Below are 12,316 nucleotides of genomic sequence, written 5' to 3'. Positions count from 1 at the left end.
CAGCTGGATCTGCTGCATAACGGAGCCAGCGTTTGGCGTACATCCCAAGTCACATTATATTCGCTGATCAAAGCCGTAACCCGTTCAAATGAGCCAGATGTAGGGGGCGGGTATTTATACATCAGGGCCTCAAGCTGAAAAAGACTTCCTGTTAGGAACCTCTCATGCTACCTTACTCATCGCACCTAACAGATCCCTCCTAACTCCTCAGTTCAATTCAATTCAATTTTATTTATAAAGTCCAATATCACAAATCACAATTTGCCTCACAGGGCTTTACAGCATACGACATCCCTCTGTCCTTAGAACCCTCACAGCTGATCAGGAAAAACTCCCCAAAAACCCTTTAACGGGGGAAAAAAACCCACCAACCTAGAAACCTCAGGAAGAGCAACTGAGGAGGGATCCCTCTTCCAGGACGGACAGACGTGCAATAGACAGGACGGACAGACGTGCAATAGATGTCGTACAGAACAGATCAGCATAATAAATTAGCAGTAATCCTAACTCCAACTCCTTACTGGCAGGAATAAGAGACATGAGACGGCCTTAAAGATGGCGGACCTCGAATGACTTCCGGTTCAAGTAAGGAGTTGGGAGTTAGCAGTATAAAATTAAGAGACTTGGGACATACCCCTCGTGTGATAACAACTATCTCGTATTAAACACAAAAAGAACTAACGACATGATCTTTGACCCTAAGGGAATTGTAGCTCATGAGCCTGTGATTATTGATACCATGAAATTAAACAGGTGTCCTCATACAAATACCTAGGACTATAGTTGGCTAATAATTTGAGCTGGAGCCATCATGTCGACCACTTGTGTAACAGATTAGCACAGAGGCTCCGCTTTCTTCGGAGGCTGCGGCTGTTTGGGGTACAAACCGAGATCATGTTAACATTTTACAATGCCGTATTAGCAAGCATTATAAGATATGGTATGGCAGTGTGGTTCGGCTCCCTTACAGTCCAGTGGAAGGCTGGACACACATAAAAAATGGTGCCAGTGTGGCAGTGTGGTCAGAAACATGCACACCAGTAGCCTGCTGGAGGTCATTGTGTAGGGCTCTGGCAGTGCTCCTCCTGTTCCTCCTCACACAAAGGAGCAGATAGCGGTCCTGCTGCTGGGTTGATGCTCCTCTATGACCCTGTCCATCTCTCCTTGTGTGATGGCTGGTCTCCTGGTATCTCCTCCATGCTCTTGAGACTGTGCACGTATGGATGTGTCATCCTGGAGGAGCTGGACTACCTGAGCAACCTGATTGGGCTGCAGGTACGGCCTCATGCTACCAGTATTGACAAGGACACTAGCAGAAGATAAAACTGGAGAAGAATCAGTCAGGAAGGATAAGGAGAGAGCAACTGTCTATGGACACCACATGTAAAACCATTTCCTGTTGGGGCTTGTCTTGCTTTTGCCTCTCCATTCCACCTGTTGTCACTTTGATTTGCACCAAAGCAGCTGAAACTGATTCACAATCACTTAATACATCATACTATGATGACATAAGTTGAACAGGTACAAATTTTCATTTATCCCACCGTCAATCAAGCTACTTAATAACAGGAAATGAAGGTCAACTTTTTAAACTTAAACTTTTTTTTTTTTTAATTATATGTTGTCTGTATATGTGGTGGCTGTGTGACAGTGGACGGTCTCTCGCAGGTCGAAAACAAATTTCTCCTAAGGGAGACAATAAAGATCTTATCTTACTTGTGCTTCCTAAATGGACAGATTGATATCCCTGAAGTTTACCTGATATTCTGTGATGCTGTGACTGTAAGTGGTGTTCCCTTTTTTTTTTTTTTCTTGAGCAATGTAGAAAGGCAAGGAGGTAATTCTACCTTTGTTTTATTCCTCTATGTTTGACAATTCTCCCAAATTATTGTTGTGTTGTATGGTTCTGTGTTTTCTGTGCACTTGTGGTTTTGAGAGGCACTATAGGAATAAAGATTACTTAATTATGTACAAGTTTCAACTGTGTAATTCATTGATGACATGGACCACGGGGTTGAGGAATGATAAGAAAGAGATTACGTCACCTATTACTAAGATGTTAACCACGCTGACACGTGATCGCTGTCATGTGAACATGGTTTAGGGCCGGGCAAAGCTGATATATGACGTGTAGAATAGATAGAACCCTGCAGACCAGCTCTGCTCACATGAAAATAAACACAGATGATGGATGGACGATGTGACTCAACAGGTGTCTGTGCTTAATGGGTGTTGGACTTTCATTGTTCTCACAATATAACAGGAAGAGATTTATTGTGCTTTTATTTGACAGTGACATCAGCAGGTTAAATTTCTCATGTCTTCAGTGCTTCTCTAAGATGTCCTATGCAACTCAGTCTCACACCAACATCACTGTTGGATGGAGCTTACTGGCAAGAGTGATGATTTCCACTCTGACTACTTTACCATGCTGTGTGTTTCTCTTCGTTAACGGGGTCATGTTATTCACCTTGAGGAGTAAAACGATATTTCGTGAGACCTCCCGTTACATTCTTCTGTTCAACCTCCTTTTAACAGAGACTATCCAGATGGCACTGAGTCAGATACTGTACCTACTGGCTGCTTGTAGAATAAGGCTGACATATCCTGTGTGTGGTGTTCTCATGTTGTTTTCTAGTCTCACAACCAGTGTCTCTCCTGTCACACTGGTGGTGATGTCTCTGGAGAGATATGTAGCTGTGTGCTACCCACTGAGGCACTCTACCATCATCACCAGCAGAAACACAGCAGTGGCTATCATTGTGGTTTGGATCTTCAGTTCACTAAATATCCTCACAAGAGTTCTGTTACTGTTAAATTTTCCTTTTGAAGATCTGGAGAGTCTGCAGATGAAATATTATTGTGGTACTTTTGTAATGATTCTTGACCCAATATCTGAGCATTATGACAAAGCCTACACTTGTTTTCTGTTTGTATCAGCTGGTACGGCAGTCACTTCTTCTTATATCGGTGTAATAATAGCAGCCAGGTCAGCCCTCACAGACAAAGCTTCAGCCCAAAAGGCTCGTAACACACTGCTGCTTCATCTGGTGCAGCTGGGCCTCAGTCTCGTGTCAACTATGCACAACTCAATGCTCATAGCTCTTTCGAGAATTGTAACAAGGATAGCACTTGTGCGCTCCCAGACTGTTTTATATGTGTGTATTATCATCTTCCCCAGATGTCTGAGTTCTCTCATTTATGGCATAAGAGATCATACCATCAGACCTGTCCTCATGTACCATCTATGTTGTCGACTGAAACTCTCAGTCGTCTCAGCCAAGGTCTCATGTTAGACTTCATGAAATGGATTAAGCTTTGTATGTGCTTGTAAATGTAGTACAGGGTTAGGGTTATAATGACCAAAAAAGAAGTGCAGACTTGACTGAACAAAAAATAAATAAAAAGCTCTTACAGGGGCTTCTTAAGGACCACAGTTAATTTTAAGTCTGGCTTTCAAATGACCCTCAGGTCAGAAACACCCTGATGAGTACAGACCCTGAAAATCTCACCTTGTTTTTTTCCCTCCACAATATTTCTATTTAAAGTTTAAATATTGTAAATTGCAGCCTTTTACACTTATACAATAAATATGATCACCTAAAACTGCTGCATTGAGACAGAACAAAGAGAGAGAAAGAGAGCTCTTCCTCTGTTAATAAATGAAAATCTGTACAAATATGAAGTATATAAGTTGTAATAAATGCAAAATGTGACAAGTATTTAAAATAAAAAAATTTACAAGCTCAGAAACTGCATTGTCCATTGAAGTTCGTCATTCACTTTTGTTTCTATTATTATTGTTATAGGCCCTCTGATATAAAATTAAGATTTGTTTTATTGGCCTGTATAGATAAACTTGAATTGAATGATAGTATATGCATGCAGCAATAGTAATCATATATGGAAAATAATAGTAGATGTATAACCAAAATTTATAGCAGTAAACTGTGGCATGTGTGTGGCATCAGGCAGGGCCACAGCAGCGGACGCAATTACGACTCAGAATTGCGACGCAACCCCAAACCGTGGGAACCTGTGAGATGAGAAAGCACAAGAGCTCCAGGAGAGAGGCCAAGTTAGTAACATGGACTCATGGGACACAAATGTTTGCAAATGGAGAGAGAGAAAAGGAGAGAGGAACTCAGTGTATCATAGGAAGTCCCACAGCAGACTAGGCCTATATCAGCCTAACAAGGGACTGGTCCAAGGCAAGCCTGAGCCAGCCCTAACTCTAACCTTTATCAAAGAGGAAGGTCTGAAGTCTACTCTTAAATTTAGAAATATTATTTCTTTTCTTAGTTCCAATCAGCACACATGCTGCCACATTCTGGATCAGTTGGAAATTCTTTTGAGACCCTTGGAGCAATCCGATAAGAAGGAATTGCAATAATCCAGCCTAAAAGTAACAAATTCATGGACTTGCAATGTTTTGCAGTTAAAGGAACGCAGCCTATGAAATTTGTTTTATATGAGATTTAAGTGGCATATCTTTTTTTTTAATCTTTACTTTTTTTATTTATAAGTTTAAGGGTATTTACAGAAAATCATATTCAGAAAATTCAGAAAAGCCCATATGACCATTGATTGTGCCGCTAAGTAATATAAATACAAATCAGGGAGACCAAGTCCTCCCTCACATGGGCTCAAACAGAGGACTTTCAGTTTTATTCTAGCTGACTTTCCCCGCCGTAGAAATTTAGTTATCAAACTGTTTAAACTCTTAGGGAGTACACTCATTTTAATACAGTTTACCCTACCTATTAATGAGATAGGCAGCGTTTTCCATCTATCTAACTCTTGCCCCACCTTCTTCAACAGTGGACCATAATTTAGAGAGAATGCCTGGTCTAGTTCATTAGATATTTGTAAACCAAGATATGTTAGACAACTATCATTCCATGAAAAAGGTATATTCAGTTTGGGCATAACTTCTGCAGCTAAATTGAAAGGCATAATAATACTCTTTGTGTTGTTTACCTTATAGCCTGATATAGAACCATAGACCTCCAATAAATCAACCAATGCAGGAAAAGATATCTCAGGCTTAGTTAAGAAAAAAAGCATTATGTCATCAGCATATAATGAAATGGTATGTTTGACATTTCCAACTAGTACTCCATGGATCTGTGGGTTTGATCGTATTGAAATGGCCAATGGCTCAATTACCAGAGCAAAAAGAAGAGACGAGAGGGGGCACCCTTGCTGGGTTCGTCTAGTCAAAGGAAACTGAGCTGAAATGTCAGAGTTAGTGAGAATTGCTGCCTTTGGGTATTGATAAAGGGTTTTAATCATAGCCATAAATCTGGGACCAAAATTCATTTTCTCAAGAACACAAAATAAAAAGCTCCATTCAACACGATCAAAGGCCTTTTCAGCATCCAAAGAGAACAGGCACTTTGATCTTTTTCGAAAAAATAAAGAATATTGTAAATCCTTCGAATGTTATCATAAGAAGAACGGTTGATAACAAACCCAGTTTGATCCATGGCTACCAGTTCAGGTATAAGGGGAGCTAATCTGTTTGCTATAATTTTAACTAGGATTTTATAATCCGTATTTAATAGGGAAATTGGTCTATAAGAACCACAAAGATTAGCCTCCTTCCCTGGTTTAAGTAACAAAATAATTAATGCTTGTTCTCATGAATCGGGTAGTTTCCCATTATAAAGGGTCTCCTTGTACATATCTACCAAGGGGCAAAGGAGCCTAGGCAAAAACTTCCCATAAAAATCGATGGGGAATCCATCCTGCCCAGGAGCTTTGCCCCCTGGCAGACAGCGTATCGCCCTTTGAACCTCCTCCTCAGTAATATCAACTTCTAAACTTTCTTTATCCTCCTCTGATATAGCAGAGACAGATAAGGAATGTAAGAAAGTCTTTGTTGAGGCTAAATTGCTCCCTTGAGAAGTATATAATGTTCTATAAAATTCTGTAAATGCTGCATTAATTGGCTGTGGCTCCCTAGTTATCGAGCCATCTTTCAGTTGAATTGAGGAAATTATTCTATTAGCATCTTCCCTTCGAATCTGCCAAGCAAGTAATGAACCAGACTTCTCTCCATGCTCATGATATTGGGCCTTAGTTCTTAAAAGAGCATTCTCCGCTTTATGGCTAGTAATGATGTTGTATTCTAGTCTTTTAGTGTTTAGCTGTAGTAGATATTTATCATCCTGAGTCTCTATATGTTTTTTTTCCAAAGTAGATATAGCTGATTCTAAGGAGCTTAGTTTAGATCCATTCTGTTTACGTTTCCTAGATGTATATGAAATAGTTAGACCTCTTAAAAAGGCTTTCAGGGAGTCCCATATAATTGACGAGGAAGCAGTATGTTTGTTTAGCTCTAAAAAGGTCTCAATATTGGTATTTGTAAGATTAATATATTCTAGGTCATTAAGAAGGTAGTTGCTAAATCTCCACTGCTTCCTCCCTACTGTGGTTTGTCCATGCTTAATAAGCATCACTAACGGAGAATGATCAGAAATTACTCTAGGTAAATAATCACAAGAGGATATGAGATATTCCTTCCCAGCATATAAATAGAATAAATCTATTCTAGAGTAACTATTATGTTTGTGAGAGTAGAAAGAGTATTCCTGTTTATTTATGTTACGAAACCTCCAAACATCAATAAGGTTGTGATAGGACAGTTCTTGTTTTAATATCTTAGCTGCAGCTGTAAGAGAGAACCGATTAGTAGCTGATCTATCTAATATATCCAGGGTCAGGTTCAGGTCACCACCAATTATAAGCTCAGAATTTAAATTCAAAAACAGGTTATAAAAAAATTGTGGATCATCAAAATTTGGTCCATAAACATTTACAAGAACTATTGGTTCAGAGGCTACAAAGCCTCTGACTATAGCATAGCGGCCTGCTTTATCTTTAATTACTCTATCCTGCTGAAAGGGCACTTTATTACTAATCAGGGTGACGACACCCCTTGCCTGAGAGAAAAAGAGGAGAAAAAATCTGCCCCGTCCATTGACATCCTAATTTAACATGTTCTGCTACTGTTAAATGAGTCTCTTGTAAGAAAATGAAATCAGCACTCTGATATGGAAAATAAAGATTTTTTTTTCCTTTTCAAAGCCTGGTTTAACCCATTAACATTCCATGTCATATATCTATAACGTATAGAACTATTCATAACTTACTTGTTACCCAATGAGAGAACTCGTCCATTAGATTGGCAAAGTAATCTATTTGATGAAGGTGAAACAGAGACGGCTTAAAGTATATAAAAAACAAAAACATATTAAAGACATAAGGCAAACAACAAAACATGTCAAAAACCAAAAAATTAAGAACAGATATTTTATTAACAATAACCCTATCCTGATCTATGTGTCCGCATTTCCTAATGAAGTGCAGATCGATCTATATACTTCACGTACTGATGATCTAAGTCACCTTTCCAGCCCAACAACTGCCCATTGCAGGGACTAAATTGATAATTAAAATAGAATGAATAATAATGTAAATAATGTTGTTTTAATTCTTTCCCTTATTAGAAGAGAGAATGAAAAGAAGAAGAAGAAAAAAAAAGTCCTTTTTGCCCCCTAGTTTTAATAATAATAACAATAATAGCCTAATGATAGGGAGGAGGGTAAGAAAAAAGACAGAAAAAAGAAAAAAAGGCCAACAGTTAAGTCTAGATAAACAGGAAATTTTTTTTTGGATTGTTTCCCTTCCCCCCCTTGTGTACCCCCCCCCCCCCCCCCCCCCTTACTTCTTCCCTACAATAAAGTCAATATAAAGTGGAAAAAAGGAGAAAGGAGAGAGAGAGAGAGAGAGAGAGAGAGAGAGAGAGAGAGAGAGAGAGAGAAAAAATAAATATCCCTCATACTCTGTAGACAATTACGACTCATAAAGAGTCATTCTGTGTAGAGCATAGCTAATAAACTGCCCAGTTCTTTCAAACAAAATGATATACCAAAGTAAATTATTAGGCCCACCACCTGTAGTAAATTGTCCAGCAAGAACCCTTTTTTTTTCTTTTTTCTTTTTAAAGAGTATATTTAAAGGGTCATACCTTGTGGGATCAGTATGTCCAAACTCAAAAAGTGAAGTAATAGTCCATTGTAGGATGATAATAGCCAGTGTCCAAACACAGGATCCAGGGGGCCCTAAGCTTGTCTTTGCGTGGCACCCATAATCAGTTAGACAGCCCCTGTTTCAGTGTTACAGAGAGCGGGCCCGGGGATTATTTATTGTACTGACTCGAACTCAAAAATATTTAGGATGATATTGTCGCAGATATGTCTCGGCTGATTTTGGAGAGGTAAAGGATCAACGTCCTCCAGCGTTGCCGGGTAGAGCAGGCTGTATTTTGTGTCACATCCCTGCAGCAGTTTCTTCAGGTCTTTCCGCTGCTTGTACAACGCTGTGGACACATCTCTGAAGATCATGATGGTGGTGTGATATCGTCGGATATCCATTCATGGAAGTAGACATATCTTCAGTTGAGCTGGCTTTATTTGCAGGACTCATCAGGCGACATCATAACACGGCACAACCTGTTGGTACCATCTTGTGTTACTCTGCCATACACACACTGCATAATCCTCAGATGCAAAATACAGGTGCTCCCTCTACAGGCCTTGAACTGTAATAACATGCAATAGCCACTTTATAACATCGGAGTTCCCGTACTCCAACTTTTTTTGCTCTCGAGCAGCGGCGAGGATTTTCTCCGTATCGCTGCTGCACAGCAGGCGAATAACCAGCGCCCGTGGTCTGTCATGCTCAGCTGGTCGAGGTTGCTGGGTATGGTGGCAACTTTCAGTTTCAAAGGACATATTTACTTTCAGGATCTTTGGTAGCCATTCCTGTAGAAAGCTTACACAATCACCGCCTTCAACTCCTTCGGGGAAGCCCACCAAGCATAAGTTATTTCGCCTGGCTCTATTTTCCATGTCATCAAGTTTTCCTCGGAGCTCTTCAATTGCGGCATTAGTCTCTTTCTTGTAGTCGGCAATATCTGCACGTAGATCCACAGCAGTTGCTTCATATTCCGTCTGTTTAGCTGAAAGATCCGCCAACTTTTTATTGATAGCTGAATGCTCGCTGTGTATTTTCTCCACCACCTTATTTATTATACTCAAGTGGTTCTCAACCATGTCGTGTGTCTTGGAGTAGGTTAACCCTTCTCCATTTCCGAAAGAAACCATGCAGGTGGAGCGTCCTCGCCGGGCTGTGATTGCATGGTGTTGTCCGCAGGTGTGCCCGCTTGTTTGCTATCGTTGACCAGCTTTGAGCCTTTTCTGCTGGTCATTCCGAAGTAGTGAAATGAATAAATATAAAATATAAGTTCAGAACAACTGTAAGATGGTTTATCCCAAAGTTCTAGCAATGTACTCTCCCTTAGAGGGATTTATACATTCAATGAAGCAGAGCGGGTCGCGACGTGTCTGCTGCCTACGCCGCCATTTTGCAGCTCTCAAGTGGCATATCTTGATCAAGGGGCGGCACAGTGGTGTGGTGGTTAGCACTGTCGCCTCACAGCAAGACGGTTTCGGGTTCAATCCCAGGTGTGGGAGCCCTTCTGTGCGGAGTTTGCATGTTCTCCCTGTGTCAACATGGGTTTTCTCCGGGTACTCCGGCTTCCTCCCACAGTCCAAAGACATGCAGATTGGGGATAGGTTAATTGGTGACTCCAAATTGTCGTGAATGGTTGTCTGTCTCTACATGTCAGCTCTGCAATAGTCTGGTGACCTGTCCAGGGTGTACCTCGCCTCTCTCTCAATGTCAGCTGGGATAGGCTCCAGTCCCCCCGCGACCCTCAAGAGGTTAGAAAATGGATGGATGGATATCGTGATCAAGATATTGACTGTTATGCTAGAGGCCAGGGCAGTGCCATCTGGAGAAACTAGGTCTGTACATGATTAACAATTGTCAAGTCAAATCAGATTTGACTGTTCAATATGAATATTAGAATATTATAACAATTAGAGATCTGTGTGCTAGGTACCCCAACAGAGGGGGGACCAAACATGGGGACGGAAAGGAACGGTTCTGTTGGTACCATCCACAACTTTTTACAGTGGAAATGGGAAAAAAAGCTAACTGGACCGTACTGCTCAGTGGAAACGGGGCATTAATGACTATTGCAAACGTCATATAGTCTGAACCGGCTTAAGACTAACAGGAATATTGGATAGAGTTTAGGTTTTTGTTTGTTTTTCATTTTTGTTTTGTTTGTGGTGGTGTGTTTATTTATTTGTTTTTTGTGTTTTTAATGTTTTTGTTTGTCTTGTTTTTTTGTTTTTGTTTGTGGTGGTGTGTTTATTTGGTTTTTTTGTGTTTTTAATGTTTTTGTTTGTTGTGGTTTGATTTGTTTTTGTTTGGTTTGGTTTTGGGGGTTTTTCTTTGTTTTTTGTTTTGTTGTTTGTTTTGTTCTGTTTTTGTTTGTCTTTGTTTTTCCCTTCAGAGATAAATACAGTTCTTTCTGTTCTATTTTGTTTGATTTGGTTTCCTGCCAATCCACTGATCCACATTCTAGTCCCTTGATGGCAGTAATGCGCGTGAAAGCTGGTTTTCCATCTGCCATAGAAAGTCGAAGAAGAAGAAGAGGTGATGACGTATGAAAGTGCGTAGTGACGGTTGCCGCTCGACAGTTTTCCCTCCTCGTTGACGAAGCTCTACGGCCGCTGCCGATGTTTCGCTAAAGAGACTTTTATCGTGAAAGATTTTGGACTCCGTGGTTTTAAAACTGTTGCAGGGAGACCGAGAAAGAACCGAGCACCAGTAACACCGCTGTTAAAGGTAAATCTGCGTCAAACTAACGACTGTTCTTTGTCCGTCTTGCTTTTGTTTTGCTAACGTTTACGCTAAGGATGTTAGCGACGAAGCTAGCTGGCTAACGTTAGCTTGACGCACGTAACTTGTAAGTAGCCGCAGCAGCGCGGTGTTTGTCCCGCAGTGCTGTGAGTTTCAGTTGGTATGATTTCACACATTAATAAGGGAGAGTTCTCGTGGCTTTGTTTGGGCGGTTAATTAATAAAGCTAACGTGTTGTTAGCCGAGGCGGAAATGATGCTATCGGTATGTCAGCGTTAGCTGTCGCTGCGTGTGTTGACTCGCGGTTAATAACCGGTCCTGTCTGGCTCTGACTCGTTAACGTGAAGTCACGGTTTGGTTCAAACTGGTTTAAACTCACATAACTAACTTAGCTGTAATAATGCTGTGATTTACGTGGATTAACGTGGCGGGGTCGGTTCTGTGTAACGGCCCAGCCCGGTTCACTGCACGTGGAGCAGGAAGTCATACCCCGGAGTGAGTGAGGGGTCTGCACTGTAAACTGTAGTGTCAAAGTTTCTACCTGGTTTAGTGGTGGAATATGAATAAATACATTTACTCAGGTATTGTAGTAAAACACTTAATCTAGGTATCTGTGCTTTACTGGAGTGTGAACACTTCACCTCCATCTCAGAGGGAACTACTGTGCTTTGACTGAACTACATCTGTCTGACAGCTTTAGTTGTGTTCATGGGGGGGGGGGGGGGGGTCATCAGAGCACCTGTGATACTAGTGCGATTAAATATATTGTGATTTATCACCATATTTTTCCAAATGCAAATCATTTCCCCAAAGGAAAACTTTGTCAACATCATTATGACCTCCTGAGATAAAGTTTTCAGTCTGTTCATCGACTTTTATCATTTTTATTGCAGCAAAATGTGACACAGAGCAGACAGACTGACCAACACCGTCCTAACACCTGTCAGAAATGCTGCACGCACCTGACAGACTAAACTGGGGACAGAGTAAGGCGGAATTTATACTTCTGCATTGAATCAGTCGGCGTACCTATGGCATATGCTCTGCCTTGGCATAGAATTGCCGTACCCTACACCGTAGCCTGACATGCACCTCTGTAAGCTGAAAAGCTTTTATTTACTTTAATTTAACAGATAAGAAACAATACATTGTGAAGACAATAAAGCCTCCATACACTGTGTGTGATTTATCCAGGCTGAAATATGAGCAGAGGAAATCTCTGCTAGTCACTAAGCTAATTTATACAATGTCAAATGCCCGAGGCTTGTGCTAATAATGTTAGCATAAAGGTACGGACACACCAAACCGACATCAAAGAACTAGCGGCATGAAAGCCAACTGTTGCGTCATCTACTTCGCCTCATGTTGCCCTGTGTCAGTTGCATTTGAACACACTACATGGACTACATCCGACAGCCAAGTAGCACGTACGTTCTGCGCCTGCGTAAGAGAGAGCGGAGTGAGAGAGTGATACATCCTGTCAGCTGAGGGGTTTCCTATCTGTGCAGCCGAGCACCGCAGCACCTCCACGGACT

The 12,316-nt window shown here is 41.0% G+C and overlaps 2 protein-coding genes across 4 annotated transcripts in view; both read left to right on the top strand.

The window, feature by feature from the left end:
* The first annotated feature begins 2,339 nt into the window (after nt 1-2,339).
* On the top strand, nt 2,340-3,296 carry LOC126388075 (odorant receptor 131-2-like). The gene has a single exon (XM_050040967.1). It carries the CDS (start codon nt 2,340-2,342, stop codon nt 3,294-3,296), a length of 957 nt encoding a protein of 318 aa, XP_049896924.1.
* A 7,304-nt stretch (nt 3,297-10,600) lies between these two features.
* nup98 (nucleoporin 98 and 96 precursor) overlaps nt 10,601-12,316 on the top strand; it is a 43,172-nt gene continuing 41,456 nt past the window's right edge. For all 3 annotated transcript variants that reach the window (XM_050035113.1, XM_050035120.1, XM_050035104.1), the window contains exon 1: nt 10,601-10,767. The gene's annotated coding sequence lies outside the window, so the exon portion shown is untranslated. The remainder of the gene's footprint in view (nt 10,768-12,316) is intronic.

This window comes from Epinephelus moara, chromosome 3 (genome assembly GCF_006386435.1).
Source record: "Epinephelus moara isolate mb chromosome 3, YSFRI_EMoa_1.0, whole genome shotgun sequence".
NCBI classification, from domain to species: Eukaryota; Metazoa; Chordata; class Actinopteri; order Perciformes; family Serranidae; genus Epinephelus; species Epinephelus moara.
Note: the sequence above shows the minus strand (reverse complement) of the source record. Positions and strands in the feature narration are given on the sequence as shown.